The sequence below is a fragment of the Podarcis erhardii genome (genome assembly GCF_964252035.2).
Source record: "Podarcis erhardii genome assembly, chromosome: 1".
NCBI classification, from domain to species: Eukaryota; Metazoa; Chordata; class Lepidosauria; order Squamata; family Lacertidae; genus Podarcis; species Podarcis erhardii.
In genome coordinates, this window is record NC_138497.1 from 131,652,075 (window position 1) to 131,679,707 (window position 27,633).

At 44.9% G+C, this 27,633-nt stretch overlaps 1 protein-coding gene across 2 annotated transcripts in view; it reads left to right on the forward strand.

The window, feature by feature from the left end:
- NRP2 (neuropilin 2) overlaps positions 1–27,633 on the forward strand; it is a 231,925-nt gene that overhangs the window by 116,246 nt on the left and 88,046 nt on the right. For both annotated transcript variants that reach the window (XM_081867265.1, XM_081867264.1), the window contains exons 8-12: positions 7,821–7,965; positions 10,688–11,037; positions 14,869–15,013; positions 23,095–23,211; positions 27,466–27,618. In XM_081867265.1, the coding sequence (XP_081723391.1) occupies positions 7,821–7,965; positions 10,688–11,037; positions 14,869–15,013; positions 23,095–23,211; positions 27,466–27,618 (910 nt within the window). The remainder of the gene's footprint in view (positions 1–7,820; positions 7,966–10,687; positions 11,038–14,868; positions 15,014–23,094; positions 23,212–27,465; positions 27,619–27,633) is intronic.

A 27,633-nucleotide genomic window follows, 5' to 3' on the forward strand; every position in this document is an offset into this window, starting at 1 on the left:
CTTAACCCGAGGTACCACTGTAGTTGTTTATTATGTACCGTTTACGACGCTGCTGCTCCACCAACACACCTTCACAACCCAGACCCCATAGACCTCATCCAGAAAATGTTCATTTTGGTCCTCCTCTCCAATCCTGGGGTTTTTGTTGTTGTGTGGCTTCAACCCCCTCCTTTCTTGGCCACCATATGCCCAAAGAGAAGAGGCTTGGAAGGGCAATTCTCTATACCTCCGGTTTCCTCGCATGCATAAGCTGTGATCAGGATCTGCCAAGCAGCCCTCCCAGGATTCCTGTTTTGGCTGGTTTCCTGGGACATGGTAATCCAGGCCGCAGGAAGTAGTTGGGAAGACTGGGTTTGGCTTGATGGAGCACAAGATCCGTAGATCCTGCACCACAATATGGGCTTCTTTCAATTCCATCTGCTGCCTTGAACTAAAGCAGTACTTAAATTGCTTGAGAGTTGCATTCGGCTCATGATGACTCTTACTCGGCCACTCGCCTCTTGAGAGTGGTTCATTGCTAAAGTCTTATTGTGCCCCCTACCACCTTATATTGATGTATACTGGGCGTGGAAAATAGTTTTGAGGCAGCTAAGGATCTGAAATGGCAGAGTATAGCTGGGATGAAAAACGTGAAACGTGGACGAGCGTGTGAAGTTGTTCTTCTTCTTCTACTACTACTACTAATAATAATAATAATAATAAATTTATTATTTATACCCTCCTGCCCATCTGGCTGAGTTTCCCCAGGCACTCTGGGCGGCTCCCAATCGAGTGTTAAAAACAATACAGCATTAAATATTAAAAACTTCCCTAAACAGGGCTGCCTTCACATGTCTTCTAAACGTCAGATAGTCAGAACCTCTGCCTGGTTCCCTGTAACCTCACTTCTCGCAGTGAGGGAACCACCAGAAGGCCCTCGGTGCTGGACCTCAGTGTCCGGGTAGAACGATGGGGGTGGAGATGCTCCTTCAGGTATACAGGACTGAGGCCGCTTAGGGCTTTAAAGGTCAGCACCAACACTTTGAATTGTGCTCGGAAACGTACTGGGAGCCAATGCAGATCTCTCAGGACCGGTGTTATGTGGTCCCGGCGGCCACTCCCAGTCACCAGTCTAGCTGCCGCATTCTGGATTAATTTTAGTTTCATACTTTTTATGCTTGTGAGATGACAACGAAAATGTTATTTTCTAGAAGCTCTGAGAGTTGCATGTTTTCCATTAATAATACATTGTGTTGCTATTTTATGCCTTGGGAAGCTGCCTGTTTGCATTTAGTTCCAATAAAAACGAGGAGGTTTGCCTCACAGTGTGCTCTCAGCAGTAGATTTAAGTGCAAAGATTTCACAGGGAAAAACCAGAAGTTGAGTTTTTCAGACGTGCTTTGCTTTTGAGGAAAAGTCTGAAGAGACTTGAAACAGTTGTGATGTCCTGAGTGCACTGAGCAGTAAGATCAAATCCAGATACCAAACACTCCGATTTACAAGCAGCTTGCTTCATTGTTGTTTAATTAATTTCTCTCCCTTCAGGAAGGCATACTCAAACCTGTCAGGGGGCAGATGTTATTCATGTGTGTATTTTTGTAACAAGGTAAATATGGAGATAAGGTCCGAATAGTTAAAGCCATGATTTTCCCAGTAGTGATGTATGGAAGTGAGAGCTGGACCATAAAGAAGGCTGATCGCCGAAGAATTGATGCTTTTGAATTATGGTGCTGGAGGAGACTCTTGAGAGTCCCATGGGCTGCAAGAAGATCAAACCTATCCATTCTTAAGGAAATCAGCCCTGAGTGCTCACTGGAAGGACAGATCATGAAGCTGAGGCTCCAATACTTTGGCCACCTCATGAGAAGAGAAGACTCCCTGGAAAATACCCTGATGTTGGGAAAGATGGAGGGCACAAGAAGAAGGGGATGACAGAGGACAAGATGGTTGGACAGTGTTCTCGAAGCTACAAACATGAGTCTGACCAAACTGCGGGAGGCAGTGGAAGACAGGAGTGCCTGGCGTGCTCTGGTCCATGGGGTCATGAAGAGTCGGACACAACTAAACGACTAAACAACAACAACAAATATGGAGATAGTGGAGCTGCCATTTTACAATCTAGGCATTTACATTGGCTGCCCTCATAGGTAGTTTCTTATGGGCTACTTGAATGAGCATAATTTGACAAAGGACATGGTCTAGTCCTTTTGTGCAACACAGGGCAGGTAGGAGTTTGAGGCACTCCAAATCCATAATACCCAACAGTCGGAAGAAGGCCATCAGACTGGAAGTGTCCTTTGTCGAGGAGGCTAAACATCAAGGAGAGTGAATTTAGGAAGTAGACTTAGGGCAGTAGAGGATGTGATCAAGATAATGTCTGGGGGGCTTTCAGTGGCAATAGTTCATTAGAAAGGCACTGTTAAGCAGAACAACAAAGATACTGGAGCTTTATAGAATTTAAGAGATAATTTTGTTAGCGTTTAAAGCCCTCAGAAGAAATACCACGAGTAATTCACTTTGGACTCTGTGTGCAGGTAGCAGGGACTGTTATTGCACAGGAAAGAGTGAAGCCCTGGATAACAGCAGTTGCTCCCTGGCCTTTGAAATGGCACAGCCTGTTTCGGAGCGCTCTGTTTGATTTTCATTGCAAGTTACTCATACCTAAATCCTGCAATTTCTGGAGGTAAGGCCAGGCTAAGAGGAATTCCGAAATCTTTAGGCCTGCCCATCTGTTTGGAATTAGACACCTGGCTGAATCTAATGAATGAATGTAGCCTGAAGTTGTGATGCAGCAGCTAAGGTTGTTAACACTATTTCCCCCCCCCCTTCCCTCTTTGAAATAAGAGGCTGTACCTAAAGGCTGTCTATCAGCATTCCAGAAAGGATTGCTAAAGATGGTGAAGCCATAAAAAGAGAAGGGTGTAAACGAGGAAGTGAGAGTTGCTAAAGTTATTGGCAGCAACCCACTGCTTCAGACAAAGCATTGGCCCCTATAACTTTCACACTGCAAAGGAGGCTTAAAAAATAAAATAAAATTGGTGTGCAGACTGAAGAAACAAGACAGAATTAGAAGTAATCACCATATGGAACAAATCAGGGGAGGAGGTGGCTGAAAGGGGGAAAAGATAAATAAATTTCAGAGACACCTAGATATGTGTTTGGAGAAGGAAGGTTTCGCGGCAGAAGTTGTGAAAGCAGCAGAAGTAGGATTAGGAGGGAAATTGAAATAAGGGCAGGCGTGGGGGGGCCAGATGGGGTCACTCTTGTCTTAGGTTCTTAGATGACATGCTGCAGATCAGCTTTGTGGGTTGACACAAAGATACAGGCTTCAGCTTCAGTGGCAAAATATATCCTGGCACACAGAATCTTGGATATTGGCACACATGAAGGCCACTCACAGCAGACGCTGATGTTTCCAGGCCTCCTGCTGAAGGAAGGGTATTCTGCGACTGCTGAGCAGGCGAAGGGATAGGAGGAAGGAGGGGTCTGCTGGGATAAAAGTAGGATATTAAAAACACATCAACCACGCTGTGTTTCTAAACGGTACCAGCGTGATCCGTATTCTCTGGATTAGCATTTCTGTTCAACTCTAAACCTGCTCCAGATCCCAATTACCAGCACAGATTTTTGCAGGCAAAGACTTCCTTGCTATACATCTCGCTTGACTTTGCTGTCCTAAAGACGGGAATTCACCACCGCACACACTTGTTTCGACTGTGGGACAGTTGTTGCTGACGAAAAAGGGCTCATGGATTTAGCAAGGAGTTCATTCAGCTCCTCATAGCGCAATCTCCATTTGCTGGCGTGCCAGAATCCCGAGAGAGATGCACTGCTGAGTTGTCTGTATAGGCTTTTAAGTATTTTAAAGTTTCAGATGCGGTAGTAGTAAGAACAATAATAAGATGTAATAGGAGCAATAAGCAACTCATCCGAACATGCCCTACCAATGGTGTCTCCCATTATAATAGGTTCTGTGGATGGCCATTCTCGGCAGTAGTCAGAGTCGAGCATTTATATTTCATTTCACTTTTCATTTGTGTACCCCCTTTCCATATTACTATACACAAGTCTTTTTTACAAGCTGAAAAAAAATAGAACAAAATAGACAGCAATGATCACACACCTATTAACAATCTGATCCAATACAAAAAAGTCATAATAAAAACCTCACTTTAAAATAAACAACTTATATCAAATAAAGACGTATTAAAAAATCTATTACAATATAATAGTGAACAGTAAAATTAAATATCACACAATAATAATTAACAGCTTAACAATTGCAATGAAGAATTACTAAACTATAATGGCAAGTCACAATGCATAAATTACCACTAAACATGCAAAACCGTGTGAAAGGATCAAATTGAGAAACAATTGAATAAGAGGCACATCGTCAGTTCTCACCGCTATCTTCCTTGCACATTAACAGCCATTTACTTGGTGAGATCTATAGAGGTGGGTCTCATAAATAAGTCCCAAGAACGCTTACAGGGAAGGGTGCTCTGTAAACTCCCCTTAATGTAAGGCTTTTTTGAGGCTCCTCATGGTTGTGCATATGGGACGCGGGTGGCGCTGTGGGTTAAACCACAGAGCCTAGGACTTGCCGATCAGAAGGTCAGCGGTTCGAATCCCCGCGACGGGGTGAGCTCCCGTTGCTCGGTCCCTGCTCCTGCCAATCTAGCAGTTCGAAAGCACGTCAAAGTGCAAGTAGATAAATAGGTACCGCTCTGGCGGGAAGGTAAACGGCATATCTGTGCACTGCTCTGGTTCACCAGAAGCAGCTTAGTCATGCTGGCCACATGACCCGGAAGCTGTACGCCGGCTCCCTCGGCCAATAAAGCGAGATGAGCACCGCAACCCCAGAGTTGGCCACGACTGGACCTAATGGTCAGGGGTCCCTTTACCCTTTACCTTTATGGTTGTGCAGAGATAAAGTAATACCGAGGAGCATTTTGGGACTGGGAAATGATATATAATGAAATGAAAAGGATTTTTAAAATAACGTTTGTAAAAAACAACAGCCCAGAAACTTTTCTTTTGGGAATTATAGGGACAGAACTACCTAAAATGTATAGAAACTTATTCATGTATGCTACTACAGCAGCTAGAATGTTACTTGCCCCTAAACGGAAAGAAGCAGAAGTCCCAGCAAAGGAAGAATGGATACAAAAACTTACGGAATATGCAGAAATGGCGAAACTTACCGAAAGAATAAGAAATTAAGATAACACACACACACACACACACATATATATGAATGGAAATGGTTTATTGAATATTTACAGATAAATTATAAACAGATTAAAACAGTAGCAGGATTATTGTAATAACCTGCAGTTGTAAAGAAGATGAATAAATGAGCAAATTAAGTTAATTTGGATATGCAGAAGATATTAAAAATGAATTTAAGGAACTGCAGAAAGAGGGGGAAGGAATCAAGTTTTGAAATGTCAAAAAAGTATAATCTTGAAAAGTAAAAAATAAAAATACATTAAAAAATTTTTTTTTAAGGATAAAGGATTGTCTTGGGACTAGGAGGGCCCACTGATGGCCTTTTGCTGAAAGACCCACCAGGACTCCATCTCCATGTTGTGATCTTTCGTGGTTTGCATCCGGGCTTCTCTTCCCACGCTTGATGCTGTGGGAATGACTGCCCCTTGCGTTCCTGCAGAGAGCAAGTTCACATAGAGGACACTGCAGTTGTGATACATGGACTCTGGCAAACTATTTCTGCCCCAAGATGATTACAGTTGATTGTTACAAACCCAGGAAACATCTGCATTATCCCTTTAATGCTGGTTCCCCTGGAATATTAGGGAAATGCCGTTGGATCTTCAAAAAAAGAGCCTTTTCTTGAATCCCTGGACTCTAAAGATTAAGTGATTTAGCTCTTCAGTGCTAGTCCGATTCAGTTCTGCTTAATCCAGCATCGAAGCCACAAGCAAGGTCAGTAGAGATTTGCACACCTACCGAAAACTCACAAAAGGAAAAAACTTGGATTCTCTGGTCCCAAACAAATGAGAGTTCAGCCATGAGGACCCTTCAGATTCTGGCATGCAGGGAGTGTGTGTCCCAGGATGGTCGTAGCAGTTTTCTTTTTAGAACATCTCTTTTATTTTCTTTCTCTCCACGTAGAAGATGAAGACCCAAAAGAAAATTTGCTGACACTTACACAGGCTATTAAAATAGCAGAAGGGGTGGTGGTGGTGGTGGAATGGTCCATATGGTAATTATCGATTGAGACCATCTGGTAAGACAGCCGTTTGTTTGAATAATACTGCAACATGCCTTGTACCAAATAAAGGTCTTGTTTTTTTTAAAAAAAGTTTTTATTTTATTTCTGGTGTTTGTACGTGTGCGCTGAAGGGAAGTGACTGACATGCTTTTATTTGGAGAGGTTGCTACTTCCATGGAGGAAACGAATGCGTTCCAATGGGCTGGTTTTGAATCGGCAATGCTTACAAAAGAGAATTATGATGATTATTACGCCCACTTTGTAAATATTGAAGCTGAAGAATGAGTGGGTAAAGTCAGTAGTTCAACTGATAACGCTAATTGTTGCTTGTATGCTCTATTTCAGGCAAGTGGGCTGTAGATTTGAGGAGTGTTTTGAACATCTTGCACTCCTGGGAATTGCGCCAAAGTGTTTCAGGCTTGTCCATCTGAAATCAGAAGCTCTTTTTTATTTAATTGGTTTGTCTGGGTTGGCATTTCAGCTGTTGTCATAACAGAATAGGATAGAACTGAGGTACCAAGTGACATGAAAAAAATTATATTGGGCTATTCTTTTTTCATTTAAAAGTTAGAAGATAGGATTAGGCGAAGATGTTCATGCCATGGAGTTAAACATTTGTTGTTGTTGTTTAGTCGTGTCCGACTCTTCGCGACCCCATGGACCAGAGTACGCCAGGCACTTCTGTCTTCCACTGCCTCCCACAGTTTGGTCAAACTCATGCTGGTAGCTTCGAGAACACTATCCAACCATCTTGTCCTCTGTCGTCCCCTTCTCCTTGTGCCCTCCATCTTTCCCAACATCAGGGTCTTTTCCAGGGAGTCTTCTCTTCTCATGAGGTGGCCAGAGTATTGGAGCCTCAGCTTCAGGATCTGTCCTTCCAGTGAGCACTCAGGCCTGATTTCCTTCAGAATGGATAGGTTTGATCTTCTTGCAGTCCATGGGACTCTCAAGAGTCTCCTCCAGCACCATAATTCAAAAGCATCAATTCTTCGGCGATCAGCCTTCTTTATGGTCCAGCTTTCACTTTCATACATCACTACTGGGAAAACCATAGCCTTAACTATATGGACCTTTGTTGGCAAGGTGATGTCTCTGTGTTTTAAGATGCTGTCTAGGTTTGTCATTGCTTTTCTTCCAAGAAGCAGGCGTCTTTTAATTTTGTGGCTGCTGTCACCATCTCCAGTGATCATGGAGCCCAAGAAAGTAAAATCTCTCACTGCCTCCATTTCTTCCCCTTCTATTTGCCAGGAGGTGATGGGACCAGTGGCCATGATCTTCATTTTTTTGATGTTGAGCTTCAAACCATATTTTGCACTCTCCTCTTTCACCCTCATTAAAAGGTTCTTTAATTCAGGACAACAGGAGTTAAACATAACCATTGGCAAACACCGAATGTGCAGGTTAGGTTGTTGTTAGAGGCAAAGAAATAGAGACTAATTGAAACTTTGACAACCTTCGCCCTAGCCAGTTATCCTCACTGGCATTTTGTGCAACCATTCAGGCAGTTATCTTTATTTCTCATTTTTCTCCTTTCACATTCCAGGCTTTCTTGTTCTGATGAATAGGAAAGGATAACGCTGTATTTGCGCTCTCTCCTTTCCAGGTATTCCAGGCTAACACTGATGCCTCGGAAGTGGTTCTGAACAAGATTCATGCTCCAGTGCTGACTCGGTTTGTCAGGATCCGCCCCCAGGTTTGGCACAGCGGAATTGCACTTCGTTTGGAACTGTATGGCTGTCGGATCACAGGTTTGCGTTTTTAGTTGTCCTTTCCTGAGTACAGGGATGGAGGAAAATCTCACTTGGCCTGCATTTTTAGTTGTTCTGACTTAAGTCACACCTCCTGGACTATAATGTGTGGATCAAAACATAATTATTCTTTAGATTTTGCACTTCTTCAAATTCTGTGATATAGGTTTTTGGCTCAAAACATGTACCAAAATCCATAAACAAATGCATGCTTTGGGATAAAATTCCTTTAAATATGCATACCCTGAGATAAAATTTGTCCGGCTTGCGCATTGTAACACAATAAAAAAAAAAAAATGCCCAAAAATTGAATTTTAAACTCAGTTGTTTGCATGGATTAGAGCAACAACAACAGAACTGGGATGGAATGAAATTGTTAATAAGCATGTGCACAATCTACACAGACCAGAAATAGACTGATCTGGGGAACAAGACTGCTGCGTGTGACAGAAGAGAGATCACCAGCTGTGGATTACCTAAATGTAGAACCTGACCACCTGCAACCACTGTCACAACGGCCTCCTGTGCAGAGACACCTGGAATGCTGTGGGAGTAATTCATCTAGACTCAGGGGTGGCCAACTGCCAAGATGCTGCGATCTACTCACAGAGTTAAAAACTGACAGTGATCTACCCCCTTTTTTGGAGGGGGGTCAGGTCTAAGTTGTTGAGCTTTTTTGCCCTGTTTTTGGGGGGTGAGGTCAAGGTTGTACAGCTTTCTTTAGGAAGCAGGAAGGCCCATTTTTGGGGGGTTCAGGACAATAATATTGAGGTTTTTTTAGAGGAGCAAAAGTTGTTCAGCTTCTGTGGGGGGAGCCAGTGATCTACCACTGGCATCCAGTTGATCTACCTGTTGGACATGCCTCAGCTACCTTATTCTGTAGAATTAAAGACTTGGGAGCTAACCAAGCAGCAACTAGCCTGAGGCCATAGTTCACAAACTGTATGTAGTCCACAAAGATCTTTCTTCTGGAGGGAAGCTCCCCCCACTCCCAGAAGGGAAGATGGTGGACGATCCTGTCTGTGGGGTGTTTGCTTAATGGAATTTGCCCTCGCTCTCCCTGTGCACCCTGAAATCTGTACTGGGGCCTCCGTCAACCCTCTGGAGCAGGTGGGGGAGAGGGAGACACAAGGGTTGGAAGTTGTGCAAGCAGCCGTTCTCATGCTAATAGGATGATTTCGTTGGGTATGAGCCGGAAAGTGCCTGGTTCAGAATATGCCTCAAAACAGAAGTGACACTTGTTGCTTTGTTTGCCCTTGCATAGTTGTTCTGTTCTTTCTTGAACAGGCAGCAGTGAGGGTAATGGGGTAGCGAGAGAGGCTTGGTTTGGTATCATGCCAGGGAAATGGGAGGCTTAAAGCACTTGGCCTCCACCACATTCCTGATCACCACGACGGCAGTTCACGATGTTGCCAGTCCTGCGCTAAAGCAGGATTCTCCACATCTCAACAGCCCAGACTTATTCTCCTCTGCTACCCAGATTATGCGATGTCACTTACGGAAGTCCGCCTTCTTTAGTCATCAGCTGGGATGGCTTTGCTAATGGACCCTGCAAATCTAAAATTTGTAGAACTCTCCCATATATAAAAACAGCAAAATATGCAACGACAACCAAAAAATGAAATACCATTAAACAGTGCAAAATACAAAAGTATTTTATAAATACAAAAGTATTTTATAAATACAAAAGCATTTTCTAAAACAGGGCAGTGCTGGATGATGAAATGGAAGAGAAACATGACTGCCAAAAGATCTCCTGAAAGAAGTGAAAGAGAATATTCTAAATGCATTTGTGGATGTTCAGTTTCTCAGTGCTTGGCGCCTCTTAGTTTAAACTGGAATGTTTAAACTGAGGCCATTAAGAAGAGGGGATTATGGAAGTTATTTAGATAACTTTTTGTTCCATCCAGTCATTTGGTTGGTTGTCCAGGCGGCACCTCGGATGGAGGGAGACTTGTAACAAAAGAGGGACAACTCACAGGGAAAGGACCCAGCTTCCCATTCTGTCTGTTGGTGATCTGTGATGATGCCTTGTCCGACATAAAATTTAATTCATTATTTGATGGTGACGGGACTCCTAAACATTCTGACATGCGAAGTTTGCCCAAGCATCTCTTCTTAGCTCAATGCACATGTTACCTTCAAGTATGGAAACTTCTGGGCCATGAACCGTAACTCAGATTGTAGCCTCGGTGGAGTGTATTCAGGACTGCTTCTTCCCTACATTAGGGGTTGTGGTTCCAGTGGTATTTTATTGCCACGTAAAAAAAAAAAAAAAGCATTATGAGCCAGGCCGTCAGCCAAACTGTTTAATATTACTGTCTCCAGTTGCAGTTTATCTCTTGTCCGAATGGCCTTAACTGATATTTATTTTTTTAAGAGGACTGGAGCAGCAGCCAGGATGTTCTTAGTGGATGCGATTTCTTTTCCCCCTCTACTGACTTTGGGAGGTTGGGGGCTGGGAAGGCAAGGCTGGCTAGCAAGCGAGAGCAATTTGGATGAAGATTGTAATAGCAGGGTTGTCCTGAGGATCTGTTGAAGGGCTCCTGCGGGCTGTGATGGCTGTTATAAAGCAAAGCATAGCAGGCTTAAGTGTTTTGACATTTCGGTACCTAGCAGTTAGTCGCGGTGGGATGTTTCTCCTCCTGTGCTCATATCACAAACTTGCTTTTTTGTGTGTGTTGCTTCATTCTGCCCCCCTTCCCCGTTTCTTTTGACACAGATTCTCCCTGTTCCAACATGCTGGGGATGCTCTCTGGGCTCATACCGGACTCCCAGATCTCAGCCTCCTCTACCAGAGAATATCACTGGGTTCCCAGTGCAGCACGCCTAGTCAGCAGCCGCTCAGGGTGGTTCCCTCGCATCCCTCAAGCGCAGCCCGGGGAGGAGTGGCTGCAGGTTGACCTGGGCGTCCCCAAGAATGTGAAAGGCGTGATTATCCAAGGGGCCCGAGGTGGGGACAGCATCAACGTGGCAGATGCTCGAGCCTTCGTGAAGAAGTTCAAAGTCAGCTATAGCATGAACGGGAAAGACTGGGAGTTTATACAGGACTCCAAAACACAGCAGCCTAAGGTAGGACCTTTCAGTGGAAATGCCGCAAGGGGTACAAAACGGTTGCATGCCCGTTTCCTAGCTGTTTCGTGCCCTCCTTGTTTTTGTTTCTTGTGGTGTATTGTTTAAGAGTGGTAGTCTCGTAATCTGGTGAACTGGGTTCGCGTCTCTGCTCCTCCACATGCAGCTGCTGGGTGACCTTGGGCCTGTCACACTTCTTTGAAGTCTCTCAGCCCCGCTCACCTCACAGAGTGTTTGTTGGGGGGTAGGAAGGGAAAAAGGAGAAGGTTAGCCGCTTTGAGACTCCTTAGGGCAGTGTTCCCCAACCTTGGGCCTCCAGCTGTTTTTGGACTACAATTCCCATCATCCTTGACCACTGGTCTTGCTAGCGAGGGATGATGGGAGTTGTAGTCCAAAAACAGCTGGAGGCCCAAGGTTGGGGAACACTGCCTTAGGGGAGTGATAAAGCGGGATATCAAGTCCAAACTCTTCTTCTTCTTGTTGTTCTTCTTCTTCCTGAAGTTTACTGTTGGTTGGACACATCCTAGTGAGAGGATGATGATGATTATTATTATTATTATTACTTATACCCCACCCACTGACTGGCCCTCTCCAGCCACCCTGGGCAGCTCCCAACAGAATACTACTACTACTACTACTACTAATAATAATAATAGAGCAATAAAACATCAAACATTTAAAAACTTCCCTAAACAGGGCTGCCTTCAGATGTCTTCTAAAAGTCAGATAGTTGTTTATTTCCTTGACATCTGATGGGAGGGCGTTCCACAGGGCGGGCACCACTACCAAGAAGGCCCTCTGCCTGGTTCCCTGTAGCTTCACTTCTTGCAGTGAGGGAACTGCCAGAAGGCCCTCAGATCTGGACCTCAGTGAACGATGGAGATGGAGATACTCCTTCAGGTATACAGGACCGAGGCTGTTTAGGGCTTTAAAGGTCAGCACCAACACTTTGAATTGTGCTCGGTAATGTACTGGGAGCCAATGTAGGTCTTTCAGGACCGGTGGTATATGGTGTTGGCGGCCGCCCCCAGTAACAAGTCTAGCTGTCGCATTCTGGATTAGTTGTAGTTTCCGGGTCACCTTCAAAGGTAGCCCCACATAGAGCGCATTGCAGTGGTCCAAGCGGGAGATAACCAGAGCTTGCACCACTGGCGAGACAGTCCGTGCTTTAGGAGGGAAGGCAGGATCCCTTGTCTTCACTGTGAGTGCTTCATGGTGCCATCACGCAATGGAAAGAAATTCCAACACATCCTGGAAAAGATTTTTGGTTGAATCTAGTTCTCTATACAGCCCAGATGTAGGTTCATGGTGCAGGTGGTGGTGGGGATGAGGAGGCGATGAGACCTTAGGATGCAAGCAAGGAATATAATATTTTCTTTTTCCTTACAGGGAAATGGAAAGATTAGCGTGTAAAATGTGTCAAAATGGCACATACTGATGTATGCAGGGTACATTCAGTAAGCTAGGATAGTCCAGTAATTTTACCCATACTTGCAAATCATCCAGATTTACTGTTTCCTCTTTATTACGGGGAACCTTCGAAATCTGAAGTATTCTTGCATCCCTTGGCTTCATCTGTTTTCCGTGATAATGTTGAGGTAAAGGTAGAAAAGTTACTTCCTTAAGACAAGATTTCTGATAGCAGATGAGGAGCCTGCAAAGAAACAGGACTGTTAGGTGAGCGCAGAAGGACAAATATTTCTTGGTGAGCAGCCATGTCTTCACACAAATTAAGACACTTGACCGTGTTATCATGCTGTGCTCTTTCTTAGGTAGCACCTTGTGCAGTGGGGAAGTGTTTTAGGCACCGCCTGTGAGGGAATGCTTGAGGATATTGAAGAGATTCTGCTTAATTTCTACCCCTTACCCCCCCCCCCAGTCCCCTTGAGCAATATTCTTATCTGTAGAGGATTTGAAATATCTGAACTTTTGCACCATTGTAATAACCTTAATCCGGAGGACCCGGAGATCTGATTCCTACAGAAACACAAAGCTGTGTTGCTGATGGCTTCTTTCTTGACTTAATACATATGGCTTCAAAGGGAGACGGAATGCTCTGGAAGTGTGGAGGGAAAGGCCCATTAAAAACAGAGAGTCAAAAGCCAATCGTATTTACACAAGATGTCAGTAGAGCTATACCAGATTTGAGTCAGTGTATCTGGGATCAGGATCTGGCTAGGAGGACGCATGTTTCATGCCAAAGCATGCTGTGTGGTTTTGTCAGATGGACTGCATAGTTGGCAACGGCATATGTTTCTCTTGTATAAAACTAAGTTGGCCACAACCTCTGGTAGGGTTGGGGTGAGAGGGAGGAAGGAAGGAGGAGGAGAGACACTGGTTAATCCTTATTCAAAGTTACACCGATGTAGTTCGACAGTCTAGGCTGTATCTCAAATGCATGCCTTCGAGATCAAAGTTATTTTAATATAACCTTTTGGGGTCTTTCACTTTGGGCACAACACTGTGAGGTTCTCTTTTTTTTTTTGTACAGCCATTAACTACAAATGGGACGCGGGTGGTGCTGTGGGTTAAACCACAGAGCCTAGGACTTGCCGATCAGAAGGTCGGCGGTTCAAATCCCTGCGACGGGGTGAGCTCCTGTTGCTCGGTCCCTGCTCCTGCCAACCTAGCAGTTCGAAAGCACGTCAAAGTGCAAGTAGATAAATAGGTACCGCTCCGGCGGGAAGGTAAACGGCGTTTCTGTGCGCTGCTCTGGTTTGCCAGAAGCAGCTTAGTCATGCTGGCCACATGACCCGGAAGCTGTACGCCGGCTCCCTCGGCCAATAAAGCGAGATGAGCGCCATGACCCCAGAGTCGGCCACAACTGGACCTAATGGTCAGGGATCCCTTTACCTTTACTTAACTACAAATATCAGAAAATGATGCTTTGTCTGTTGTGTTTTACACGTGACTCTCTTCTCACAGCTAAGTCCCTGGGGTCTCTTTTGTTTCTTACATGGGTCCTTGTGCACCTTGAACAGAATTAAGAGTCAAAAAGTGTGCCCAACTCAGTTTGTGCTCCCTTTTCAGCGTAGTTCTGAAAACCCAAGCTGTAGGCCATCTCTCCACTGGGCATACCTTACTGAACTGTAATCAGATTAACATAGCCTGCATAGCAGCTTCGCAGGTTGATACAGTTCAAGGAAATGTTTGTCGTTCACCTTGCCCCCTGCAACAGCAGGGTTCAGCTTTAAAAATCCCCGGCAAGGAGACAGTACAGCTTCCCTTGTTCCCTTGCTCCATTGTTCATCCCTTTACCTACACGATTAGGAAATGTTCTTGATCATTCTAACCAACCTTGGTAGAGCTTGCAACCTCTGCTTTTTGACCTCAGAGGCAATACTAAATAATTGTACTGATTTAGATGCTTAAAAAAATAAAATAAAAAATCTGCTCTCTTGCCATCTCCTGTCCTCAGATCAACCTGACAATGCTCCAAGCCTGGATATGTAAATAACACAAACTCCAGGGCTGTTTGTTTTTGGTCTAAAAATGCCTATGTTTGATGGAGAGCTTTTGTACAATGTTAAAGCTAACAGAGAAGGGGTTTTTGTTGTTGTTTTTTTTAAATAAAGCAAATAGAGTTAACTGGTTGTTGTTTTTAAAGCATTCTCACATTTTCTCTTCCCAGTGATTGTTTTGTAACCGCATGCGTTCTGCAGGTTGTCCTGATTTATTACAGCAGACATCGCTGTTGCTCAATAAAACATAAAAGTTCAAATGAGCGGCCCCTGTCCCAGAATGCAGCGGCTCCTTTCAGTGCCGGCGATTTGTTTTGTGTGGCTAGCGGCCAAGGAGGCTCTTGCTTAACCTTTTGTTTCTCTCTCCAAGATCTTTGAAGGAAACATGCACTACGATACTCCAGAGGTTCGAAGGTTTGATCCTGTTCCTGCACAGTACATCAGGGTTCACCCAGAAAGGTGGTCTCCCGCAGGGATCGGGATGCGATTGGAGGTGCTGGGGTGTGATTGGACCGGTAAGGATCCTGTGAATATACCTATATAATTAACTGACTGCTGCAGCTGTTTTGATCACAAGAACGTATGATTCTGTGGTCCACCTCCTCCCAGAATCCACCAGTGAACTTACAGCAGCACAAGCTGCTTATTGATGATGAGAGACAAATCCATGCAGAAGAAAAGGATTCCTTAGGGAAGGAAGCATAGGGGAAACCATTCCGATGCTATAAGGCAGGCACCCCCAAACCCTGCCCTCCAGATGTTTTGGGACTACAACTCCCATCATCCCTAGCTAACAGGACCCAGTGGTCAGGGATGATGGGAACTGTAGTCCCAACACATCTGAAGGGCCGAGTTTGGGGGTACCTGCTGTAAGGGCTGTGGGGGTCACGTCAAGGATGTTCCCCCAAACGAGCACTCCTTTGTGAACGATCTCTGCTCAATTAATAATTAGTAGAACTACCTGCCACACTGTTTTCTGAAGACACGCTAGCCCTTTGTGTCCATATGGAGGGATAAGCAGAGCTTCACACACCACACAAACACTCACACACCAGTCCCACCCCCAATGTCCCTGTCAGCTGTAGCCTCAGGCCTGGCGCATTCTGTGCTGGAGGTCTGAATGGAAATTCTTTGGACGTTTGACTAGACGATCCATCCTGCTGCTGGGAGCTGCGATTGCGGAGGCGTTTCTGATTACGAGGAGAATTTAGCCAAATGCACAAATTCATCCCCCATCAGACCTTCCTGGTCAGTACAGGAAGAGTTGGCGCTGGCAGTGATAGGATGTGGGTGTTGGGGTGCTGCTCTCCATGCCTTCTTTGAATATGTGGAAGAATAATACCAAAGCAGAGTGGGTATTGTTAACCTCCACTACTACTCTATGCTCCTCACCATCATGATTTTTGTGGGTTAATATTTTTTTTTGGTGGGGGGCAGGGAGGAAGATAGGTCAGGATCTGCAGTGTGTCCCCTGACAAGAGTTGCCAGCCAGCTAGCCCTGTCTTGCAGGATACCCCAATCCTTCTTCCATTTCCGTTTTTATTTTTGAGCTGATACTCAACTTTCCATGGCTTGCTGTCCATGTTGTCCATACCATGTTGCCAAGCTGGATGGTTTTGGTTACGCCGCCTTAGCCTTCGAAAATATATTTCTTTGTGCTTTTGCATTTCCTTGAAAGTGCCGATTCCTCCTTCCTGTTTCCCTGTGGCCCAACATGGACTCCATTTCTGTTGGCAGTTCCCACCTGAGTTCACTGTTAGGGGCAGATAGCCTGTGAGCTACAGTGCAGTGCCTTCACACCTGAAAGTTCTTGTTGTTGTTGTTGTTTAGTCGTGTCCGACTCTTCGTGACCCCATGGACCAGAGCACGCCAGGCACTCCTGTCTTCCACTGCCTCCCGCAGTTTGGTCAAACTCATGCTGGTAGCTTCGAGAACACTATCCAACCATCTCGTCGTCCCCTTCTCCTTGTGCCCTCCATCTTTCCCAACATCAGGGTCTTTTCCAGGGAGTCTTCTCTTCTCATGAGGTGGCCAAAGTATTGGAGCCTCAGCTTCAGGATCTGTCCTTCCAGTGAGCCAGGCACTCCTGTCTTCCACTGCCTCCCGCAGTTTGGTCAAACTCATGCTGGTAGCTTCGAGAACACTATCCAACCATCTCGTCCTCTGTCGTCCCCTTCTCCTTGTGCCCTCCATCTTTCCCAACATCAGGGTCTTTTCCAGGGAGTCTTCTCTTCTCATGAGGTGGCCAAAGTATTGGAGCTTCAGCTTCACAATCTGTCCTTCCAGTGAGCACTCAGGGCTGATTTCCTTCAGAATGGATTGGTTTGATCTTCTTGCAGTCCATGGGACTCTCAAGAGTCTCCTCCAGCACCATAATTCAAAAGCATCAATTCTTTGGCGATCAGCCTTCTTTATGGTCCAGCTGTCACTTCCGAAAGTTCTTGAGGTTCAGTTATTTTTCCATCCATTAGATTCTTTAAAAATAAAAGAACTGTTCATCTTTACCTTTTGATATGTGCAGTTATAACCCATGAGAGCTGTCAGCTGAATTTAGTTCTCTAGCTTCCACCGCTTATCTGAAATGACCAAAAATAAACACAATATACCAATGACAACAAAATCTTTTTTTGTTGTTGTTGTTGCTGAATGTTGGGGCCGGAAAGTTGTTATTTCTCCTTTATTTTGTTAAGATGCGTCGTAACGTTCAATCTGCTTTCAAGATGTCACTGGTAAAAGAGGCTTGATTTCCATTTAGAAACCACATCTGTAAAAAGCGTTTTTGCATGTTCTTCTTCTGCAAGAAGCTCAAACAGAAGAGTCCATGCCTAGCCCTTCACTCAGTTGCTATTACCCTTTCAATAATCAAGCTGCACAAGATAACATACTGCAAGCATTCATCATCAAATTATAACACACACCAAAAAAATAAAATAACCGGAGACTTAAAAGCTTTAAACACAAATTGATAAGCTGCCTGGAGAGGGATTTCAGAAGGTTAACCTCCCTCTTTGTACATCTCACAATCACATTGCTGGGACAAGTCTCCTTGACCATTTTTATCTATTCTACAGGAAATGCCTGCACCACAACCCTAAAATGGCTTAACATCACAGCATGCCTTTTCTTGCTCAGGAATTTTTGTGGGCATCTCCCACGCTGCCCTGATAGAGAGAGGTGTGGTGCTACCTAGAAACCTATAAACACATTGCCAACACTTTATGAATGAGGGAGGATGGTTTGGGGAAGTTGCCTCACAAACTTCAAAATATGTAAATAAAGCCTTAAGATATAACGAGGACAGGCAGAGTTCCTGGCAGGGCTTGTCATGAGACCGTGAAGGTTAGGCAGAATAAAAAAAGAAGAGGAATAAAGGTTGCTTGTTTTAAGATTATTGGATGGAGGACTCTGGTGGAGCAAAGACTTGGGGTGGGGGTGAGGGAAAATGCTGCTGTTCAGCTCCCCCCCTGCGCTGGCAAACGATGCTGGCATATGATTGTTGTTGTTGTTGTTTAGTCGTTTAGTCGTGTCCGACTCTTTGTGACCCCATGGACCAGAGCACGCCAGGCACTTCTGTCCTCCACTGCCTCCCACAGTTTGGTCAAACTCATGCTGGTAGCTTCGAGAACACCATCCAACCATCTCGTCCTCTGTCGTCCCCTTCTCCTTCTGCCCTCCATCTTTCCCAACATCAGGCTCTTTTCCAGGGAGTCTTCTCTTCTCATGAGGTGGCCAAAGTATTAGAGCCTCCACTTCACGATCTGTCCTTCCAGTGAGCACTCAGGGTTGATTTCCTTCAGGGTGGATAGGTTTGATCTTCTTGCAGTCCATGGGACTCTCAAGTGTCTCTTCCAGCACCAGAATTCAAAAGCATCCATTCTTCGGCGATCAGCCTTTTTTATGGACCAGCTCTCACTTCCATACATCACTACTGGGAAAACCATAGCTTTAACTATACGGACCTTTGTTGGCAAGGTGATGTCTCTATTTTTATGATACAGCCTCCTATTTCAGCTTTGTTCTCACTGGAGTGGTACCCCAGTGTCTGGACTGTACCACTTCAGGCATCAGATTGGGACCAAGTGGTCCTCTGTTAAACCTTTGTCTCACCCCCAAACATGGAAAACTAAATGTATAAGCGATATGGGTTTTATGTGGAGCAATTCAGTCAACCTGAAGCAGTACAGCCAAGCCACAGGTTTACCAACATCGTTAGTACTATGCCCTTGTACAGAGAAGTGGTCATCTGCCTTCTGGTTTAATGAAGCTGCACCCCGAGTGGAGTCACCGAGTGGAGACCTCGTGCTTTGCCTTTCGGTCACCCATACCTACTCCTCACATTATGAGGCCTGTTAACCGACTTAACCAACACCTGCAAAAATCGATTGTGAATTCCAAATATCAGCGCTTTGATATCTACTACAACAGTATGTGCAGCACAGTTCTAGGTGTGGAGCAGGCACCCCCAAACTTGGCCCTCCACCTGTTTTGGGACTACAATGCCCATCATCCCTAGCTAACAGGACCAGAGGTCATGGATGATGGGCATTGTAGTCCCCAAACAGCTGGAGGGCCGAGTTTGGGGATGCCTGGTGTTGAGGAACTGTGAGCCATGGCAATACTTGGGCCTCGTTTTTGCCGCCAAAGGCAAGTAGTACTAATTGATTCAGTTACGCAATAAATGACCACTTCAAAGATGTGAACTTGCACAGGCATTTGTTCCTGAGGACAAGAAGTAATAGCTGAAGTAGCTCCAGTAGAGAAGCCCCAGTCCAGGACCTAATTCACTGGCTGGTACTGGGGGGTGGAATTGAAGCAGTAGGTCAACAGCTGGCTTGTTTCATGGACCTGCCAACATTTTTCCCCCTCTGAAGATTGACGAACACGAGCTCGTGACTGGTCTTCCCTCCTTTGAACTTCCAAACATCTGGTTCCCATTGCTACAGAACTTTGTAACAGGATCCACAGATGCCTTTTGCAAGCACACACACGGCACGGCAGGAGAGGGGCCACCTTTCCCTCACTTTTCATTCCTAGAGCCTGTTGCCTGTCCTGCTGCTGGAGCAATTTTGCTTTATTCTGCCATGAAACCTGTACAGCTCTATTGACCATGCAATACACTGGAGCGACTCTAAAATTACAGCAGCAGAGGATGCCAGCACAGTGTGTGGCTTTTCCTGTTCAAAGATCTCTCACACAGTTGTGTTCCTACTGTAAATCAGTGCACAAGAGGAAACGGTTTACTGTATCTGACTCAGCTTTGGACTTTTTTGCTTTCCCTGGGAGTTTTCAGTACTCAAATGCTTCAATTCCTTGCATGTAACCTGTTCTCAGATGCCTTTGGAGTTTGATGGCACTGTAAGAGATTTGACCTTGTAATTTTGGCAAGTTTGTAGTTGCACAGTATTCTGCCCAACGCCATGGTTGAAGGTTATTTGGAAGGTTATTTAGCTTGGTTGAAGGTTATTTGGAAGGTTATTTAGCGGCGAAGGTCTAGAATCTCCAAGCTAAAGGAAAGGTGTTTAAAGCAATTTTAAAGCAATTTTCTTCAGCTTTCAATTTTATTTAATGATAACCTGAAATTAGTAGTGAAATGTTTGCCAGCTTCTTTCATGCTGACTCCCATGAAAAGTGTTTTATCTGCTGCCGGATTTTAATTCTTAAGAATCTCTGCTTCCATTTTTTAAAAAACAAGCAATCCCAGATTTCTTATATTTCATGGTGGTGGGTATATATTTGAAAATGTGCAGGCAATATCTGATAATGGCTTCAATGTTCAAGGAACAAAACGTCAGTGTATTGTTTATCTCCCCCTGGTTTCCAGTCATAGGACGTATTCACACAAGCTTTTGCATATGCAAGTAATAGTGCCACTGTATTCTGCTCTGGTCAGACCTCACCTGGAGTACTGTGTCCAGTTCTGGGCACCACAGTTCAAGAAGGACACTGACAAACTGGAACGTGTCCAGAGGAGGGCAACCAAAATGGTCAAAGGCCTGGAAACGATGCCTTATGAGGAATGGCTAAGGGAGCTGGGCATGTTTAGCCTGGAGAAGAGGAGGTTAAGGGGTGATATGATAGCCATGTTCAAATATATAAAAGGATGTCACATAGAGGAGGGAGAAAGGTTGTTTTCTGCTGCTCCAGAGAAGCGGACATGGAGCAATGGTTCCAAACTACAAGAAAGAAGATTCCACCTAAACATTAGGAAGAACTTCCTGACAATAAGAGGTGTTCGACAGTGGAATTTGCTGCCAAGGAGTGTGGTGGAGTCTCCTTCTTTGGAGGTCTTTAAGCAGAGGCTTGACAACCATATGTCAGGAGTGCTCTGATGGTGTTTCCTGCTTGGCAGGGGGTTGGACTCGATGGCCCTTGTGGTCTCTTCCAACTCTATGATTCTATGATTCTAAAGTAGACCTGACACTCATCTCATGTGCTGAGCCGTTGGACATGCCATGAACCAATGAGATGGGTGCTTTACTAACACCTGTCTGCAATGCACTCTCTCACTTGACCCACATGACAGCATTTGCAAAGGCTCATGTGTACTGGTCCATGTGTATTCTCTTCTCCTTAAAGTCCACCTGCCTCTGACTTACCCATACGTCTCTCTCCCTTTCATCAGTCCCAAAACCAATGCAAAAGCTCAGTTAACTGAGCACACGAATGCATTTATGCAAAGCAATGAAACTCTTACCAGGCACATTGATTTTCGTAGTCTATTTCTTTCACAGAATTTGTGTTTCCTTAGTTCAGGATTCCTGTTTCCATATCACAACATCTTTGATGTTTGTTTTGGCATTGCATTTGAACAGTCATGTATCACACCAACTTCCTCTAAGCTTGGGAGCATAATGAGATTCTTCAAAATGCTCTTCCAGCCTTATTCTCTCCTTAAGTGAAGCAGTAAGTGCCTGTAATATAAGTCACTGTTGATCTTAACTTCATCATTTGTGGCTTAAATTGCCCATGACACCTGCCATTAGGTAGTTTCATGGGGTCTTTTTTTTAAAGTTGCGGTGGGATAAAGTTCACAATTGAAGTGTGAAGCCAGATGCTTTTCGGCAAAGAGTCACACCACACTAGAAATTCTTTTGCTCCCTTCTGTAGCTGCATCATTCCTGGTGTTGAGTGACTTGTTCCTTTACATTGCCATGTTCAGGGTGTTTATGTGGGTGCCGGTCTTTTCCATGTCTCATTTCTGTAAAGAAGGGAAAAGAATGTGTTGCCTTGTGATCTCGATTTTCACGAAGCTGTAGCAAACCTCCTTGCTTTGTAAAACCCAAACCAAAATCAGTAGGAACCTAAGTACAAAGGAGATTGTTGTCCACTGGAGTCCAAACATGAAAGAATTCTTTATTTCCTCTACATCCATAAATCAAGCTTTACAAGGGACTTGAGCTATGTTGACATCTGTGGCATGTGAGAAACTTTTCTTCCCTCACCTTGTTACCCTGCACATAAGGAAGCTTTTCTGCTAAGTTTCGTGACTCGAGTGCTGTGAGTCTGAATTCATTATTCTGACGGTTAAAATTTAGTTCTGGTCTATTTCCACGGTGTGCTTCCTGTGCTTGGGATCAACGTCACTCCTTTTGTTGATATCCTTGCAGAATCCTAACGTTGACTGCTTTGTTCTGTCTGCATAGAATCATGGCCACCTCAGTTCTTGGCAACTGGTCCTCTAAATATCTACCGTATCTTTCACTCTATAAGACGCACCAGACCACAAGACGCACCTAGTTTTTGGAGGAGGAAAACAAGAAAAAAAATATTCTGAATCTCAGAAGCCAGAACAGCAAGAGGGATTGCTGCGCAGTGAAAGCAGCAATCCCTTTTGCTGTTCTGGCTTCTGGGATAGCTGCGCAGCCTGCATTCGCTCCATAAGACACACACACATTTCCCCTTACTTTTTAGGAGGGAAAAAGTGGGTCTTATAGAGCAAAAAATACGGTACCTCTTTCTCTTCCCATTGCTTCATACCTCGCAGGAGTGCAACAGTTCTTGCCAATATACTGTCTCAGGATGCTTGAGATGCAAAGTGCCATAAGGAAATACGGTTTCAAGGATTGGGGTGTTGACAGAAGCAGAGAGCAGCTGGTGGTTAGGTGCATAGCAATTGACTGGTCTTGGGCTTTACCTGCAGGACAGCAAATTAGGGTCCTGAGGCTCGCTGGCTGGCAATTCAATTAAGCAAAACTGATCTTTTCCCAACTCCCTGTGTAAGGCAAGACTTTTCCTCAAAGGTAAACCACATCGACCCTTTCCCTGTAGAACCCTCTGATTGAATCGTCCACCCACAGGCAGAAAGCGGAGATGAACTTTGCGCTCCATGCAACAAAGGTTTTCTGAGGAACAGTTTAGCATAACGATCCGGTGTATGACTGTGTAATTAAGAACTTTACAAATACAGAGGGTTTTTTGTTCTGTAAACAAAAAGCCTCATGACTGGGGTTTGGACACATTCCCTCCTGCATTCTCTCAAGTGAGTGAAACCGCGTGCTGTGTTGCTAGCCTGTCTGCTTTCTTCTTTCCGAATCCAGTGAAATGATCACTCTTTGTCCCCCCCCCTCTCTCCTCCCCCGCCTTCTTTTAAATGCAGATGTCAAGTCCACTGCGGAGACTCTGAAGCCCACCTTAAGGAGTGAGGAGACCACCACTCAGTTTCCCACAGACGAAGAAGCAACCGACTGTGGTGATGGCTGTTTGGAGAATGCAGGTATTTTCTGGGCCAATATTATTATCCTACATTGAAAGGGATGCGCGGGGGCCCCAAGCGAAAAATCCGCAGACAAAAAAAGTATGTCTGTTTGGCCAAGAGCCAGAACTTGCCCCTTGCGAAGGTTTCAAACATTGTTCTCAGCCTGAGCGTTCATACTCCAAGGGAAGCAGAAAAAATGACCTCAGCAGAAGCAGCTACTTCGCCATTCCTCTTGGGAGCTCTCTGTTGCAGCCTGCAGCAACTTAGATGAAGAAATGGTCTTTATAATTAATGCTGGAATTTCACCTTTCTCACCATAAAGTCAGGAGACAACTTTGGGTTTCTTGGGCCCCTTCTTCCTCCCTCCTCCCCCCACCCCACCTCTTCCTTCCATTTCCTGTGTGGTGAGCACAGATTCTTGGCCTGCTGCCTCGCACCCCTCTCTCACCCATCCCATAATTCCTACACAGCTCAGTTTGGGAGGTCCTTGCTCCCCATCATCCACTGACCCGGGTCACATTTCCAAGGAAGATACAGTGTTCCTGACAAGAGCTATCACCAATATGTCTTCCCACGTTCCTTCTTCTGAGCTTGCCCAGTCCTAGGGCCAGGACACATGCTGCTTTTGTCATGCCAGGGCCACCATGAGGAATGGCACCCTAATAATAATAATAATAATAATAATAATAATAATAATAATAATAATAATAATTTATTTATACCCCGCCCATCTGGCTGAGTTTCCCCAGCCACTCTGGGGGGCTCCCAATCAAGTGTTAAAAACAGTGTTAAATATTAAAAACTTCCCTGAACAGGGCTGCCTTCAGATGTCTTCTGAATGTCAGGTAGTTTTTTATCTCTTTGACATCTGATGGGAGGGTCTTCCACAGAGCGGGCGCCACTACCGAGAAGGCCCTCTGCCTGGTTCCCTGTAGCTTTGCTTTTTGCAATGAGGGAACCGCCAGAAGGCCCTCTGCATCCGGGCAGAACGATGGGGGTGGAGACGCTCCTTCAGGTATACAGGACCGAGGCCGTTTAGGGCTTTAAAGGTCAGCACCAACACTTTGAATCGTGCTCGGAAACGTACTGGGAGCCAATGCAGATCTCTCAGAACCGGTGTTATGTGGTCCTGGCGATATACCACGCACCTGCCCTCACCCATGCCCTGGTGGCTATAAAATTTACCATGTTCCCTGGCTCCTGCCCTACCCTCTCCTTGGCTGGGAGAGAGCAAATTGTTTTGTGAACTATTCCTTCCTCAAGTTGGGTAGGAGTCAGGTTCGAACCTCCTAAGAGCACAGCTAAGCCCTGAGCTTCAGTCGGGCCATTCCAGTTATATTGTTGTCAATAATGAGTTTGCTGCTAAGTGATCCTTGTTGTTTTTCCTCGAGCTTCTTAGCCAGGAAAGCTGAAGATTGTGGGACGATATTACTAGTGACAGTTGAAGCTCTAGAGAAGTCTGATCTTATTTAATGGCAAGGAGTGAGTGACTTCACAAAATGCTGCATTGATTTACTGTATTGTTAAGGGTTGCTTAAAAAAAAAAAAAAAGATGACTGATGTATTTATGTTCAACCTATATCGACCAGAGCTTACCCAGAGATTGCCTTGAGTAGCTTCTGAGAGAATGCTCCCTTCCAATCTCATTTATCAAATGGTCTGGGAGCATCCACATTATTTGGGTAATTTACATTGACATGTTTCAGCCTAACCTTCTCCTTGGCATGCTAGTGTTCTACATGCAGGGATTTGTTTATTTGTTTGTCTATGTATTTATCTATCTATTTAGAGCAGAGAGGCAGCAGCAGATAGATAGATAGATAGATAGATGATGATTAGATAGATAGATAGATAGATGATTGATAGATGATCGATAGATAGTCTTTTACAATAAAGACTCTCAGCGCCTTCTCTCCATCCTGTGCCTTCTCTCCCTTCGTTCCACTCATTCCTTTACAGTGGTACCTCGGGTTACATATGCTTCAGGTTACATACGCTTCAGGTTACACACTCCGCTAACCCAGAAATAGTGCTTCAGGTTAAGAACTTTGCTTCAGGATAAGAACAGAAATCGGGCTCTGGTGGCACGGCGGCAGCAGGAGGCCCCATTAGCCAAAGTGGTGCTTCAGGTGAAGAACGGACCTCCAGAACGAATTAAGTACAGTGGTACCTCGCGTTAAGTACTTAATTCGTTCTGGAGATCTGTACTTAACCTGAAACTGTTCTTAACCTGAAGTTTAGCTAATGGGGCCTCCCGCTGCCGCCGCGCCGCCGGACCACGATTTCTGTTCTCATCCTGAAGCAAAGTTCTTAACCCGAGGTACTATTTCTGGCTTAGCAGAGTCTGTAACCTGAAGCGTATGTAACCTGAAGCGTACGTAACCTGAGGTACCACTGTACTTAACCCGAGGTACCACTGAATTTTCTTTTAATTTATTTTTTTAGCAGTAGTAGATACCTTTCCGCTCTGCAGCCATTTTATACATTCAATATAAAATTAGGGTTGCGTACGGTGTCCAGCAAAGCAAACTCTTGAGTTGGAAGGGTTTCATTCTTGCACTAGGTAGGCATTGCACCTCATTTTCTGTGTTTGGTGTGGTCCGCGATTTCCAGTGTTGGAGGGCTATCTGCTTTGCTGCAAGCATGGCCTGGTAGAACTCTCTCTCTTTTTTGTCCTTCCCAAATAGCCTGCAGCTACAACTTGTGTTTCTCACTCAGATTCTCCCCCACTGAGATTAGAATGGAAAAGAAGTCCCCGTTGGTATAAATGAGGACTTTCCCCTCTAAGGCTCCAAGCCCCAGAGTGGGGAAGACCTCCTTCAGTTGCACTGTCTACACAGTGAGAATTGGAGTCCTCTACCCCTGTTATTTATTAAGGAAAAATGCAGCATCTGCTGTCTGCTACTTAACAAGTACACATCTGGTTTGGCCTTCAGTTCTATCCTTCATGGGAGGGCCAGTTCTGAAGGACAGCTTTCTATCCCATATTGGATCACTTCTGCAAGTCATCCTGCCATATACACAGGCAAACACCTGGCAGAAGTGCTGACGCAGATAAAACAGATGTTCTGCTTAACCAAGGAGCACTGAACCAGCCTGAAATCTGTGGAGGATCAAGTCATTTGCATTTCTCACTCATGTAAGACATACCTGCATAAGTATGGATAGGAACCAGCTTTATCCTTCATATGTTGGGCTTCAGCGAACTCTTTCACGTATTCTGGAGAGGTCAGGATTCTGCCGGTGCTCGGTTTATCCTTACCCATTGCACACTTTAAGCGATCTTCTTTAGTGCGGAACCTGATAATCTTCACTATAAAGGCCCTCAGCGATGTCAGGAGCTCGCAGAGAAGATTGCTAGAGTTCCCTTCTTCCCCTTGCTCCTGAACCCCCAAGTTCTGAAATTGTTCCTAATACTTGGCTTGAGAGCAGTGTTATGTGCCTGTAGGTTTTTTGGTGGCCTCCATTTTACTGGCCCCCATGTCCTCTCCACCATGACGCAGACACCTTCATCAGCAATAGTTTGCAAAAGTGCCACTGCATCATCTTGCAAGGTCTCTGGATGCATAGCCCTCCTCACGGTCTGACTAGCTGTCTCTTAGTCCTGCTCTGCGTACTTGATTTGTGGACTAAGAAGAACAGAACGCAGAAACAGAAACAGCAAAGGCAGTTCTGACATCAAATAAACAAATAATGCGCAGAAATGACTGAACATTCGCCCCCAAGAAAGGATCCGGTACCAAGGATGCAAGAAGGATTCTAGCGCTCCAAAAATTGCTACTGTTCAGGCTACCATCTTGGGCTGGAATCTTAGTGTTTTGATCATTATTCAGTAATCAGAAATACTGAGACTTATTGCTGTTCCTTTCTTCTCTCTCTCTCTCTCTCTCTCTCTCTCTCTCTCTCTCTCTCCTCCACAATAGAGTGGTGGAGGGCAGCTGGAGAACAGCCTTGACATTTGGAAGGGTATGGTTTTCTGGAGGATAAGGAGAGAATGAAAACATTTGGTGCTTTTTCTTATATTTACTTAGCTGAGGGATGTGGGCATGTACATTTTGATGATTTGGAACAGAAGACTGATTCCCAAAGCTGCCGAAACATGAGACATGTTAAAAGTATCATGAGAGAGAGAGCATGCAAGCACACATGGCAGAGACTTCATACTTCCTCAGCTATTTATGGTTTGCCAACTATGTTAGTTATTAAATAGCATTTCTCTGTGACTGGCCTTCCTTTAATCCTGTTTTTATGTTGTTCTGTTCTCGTTACCAGATTTCCAGATCCCTGTGGGATTCAACTGCAACTTTGATCTTCCTGGAGATATTTGTGGTTGGACTCACGATACATCTACAGGATTTACATGGATTTCTCATTCGAGAAACACCTGGACTGGCCATTCAGGACCAGGCATTGGGGCCTATCCGGGTAAGCCAATTCACG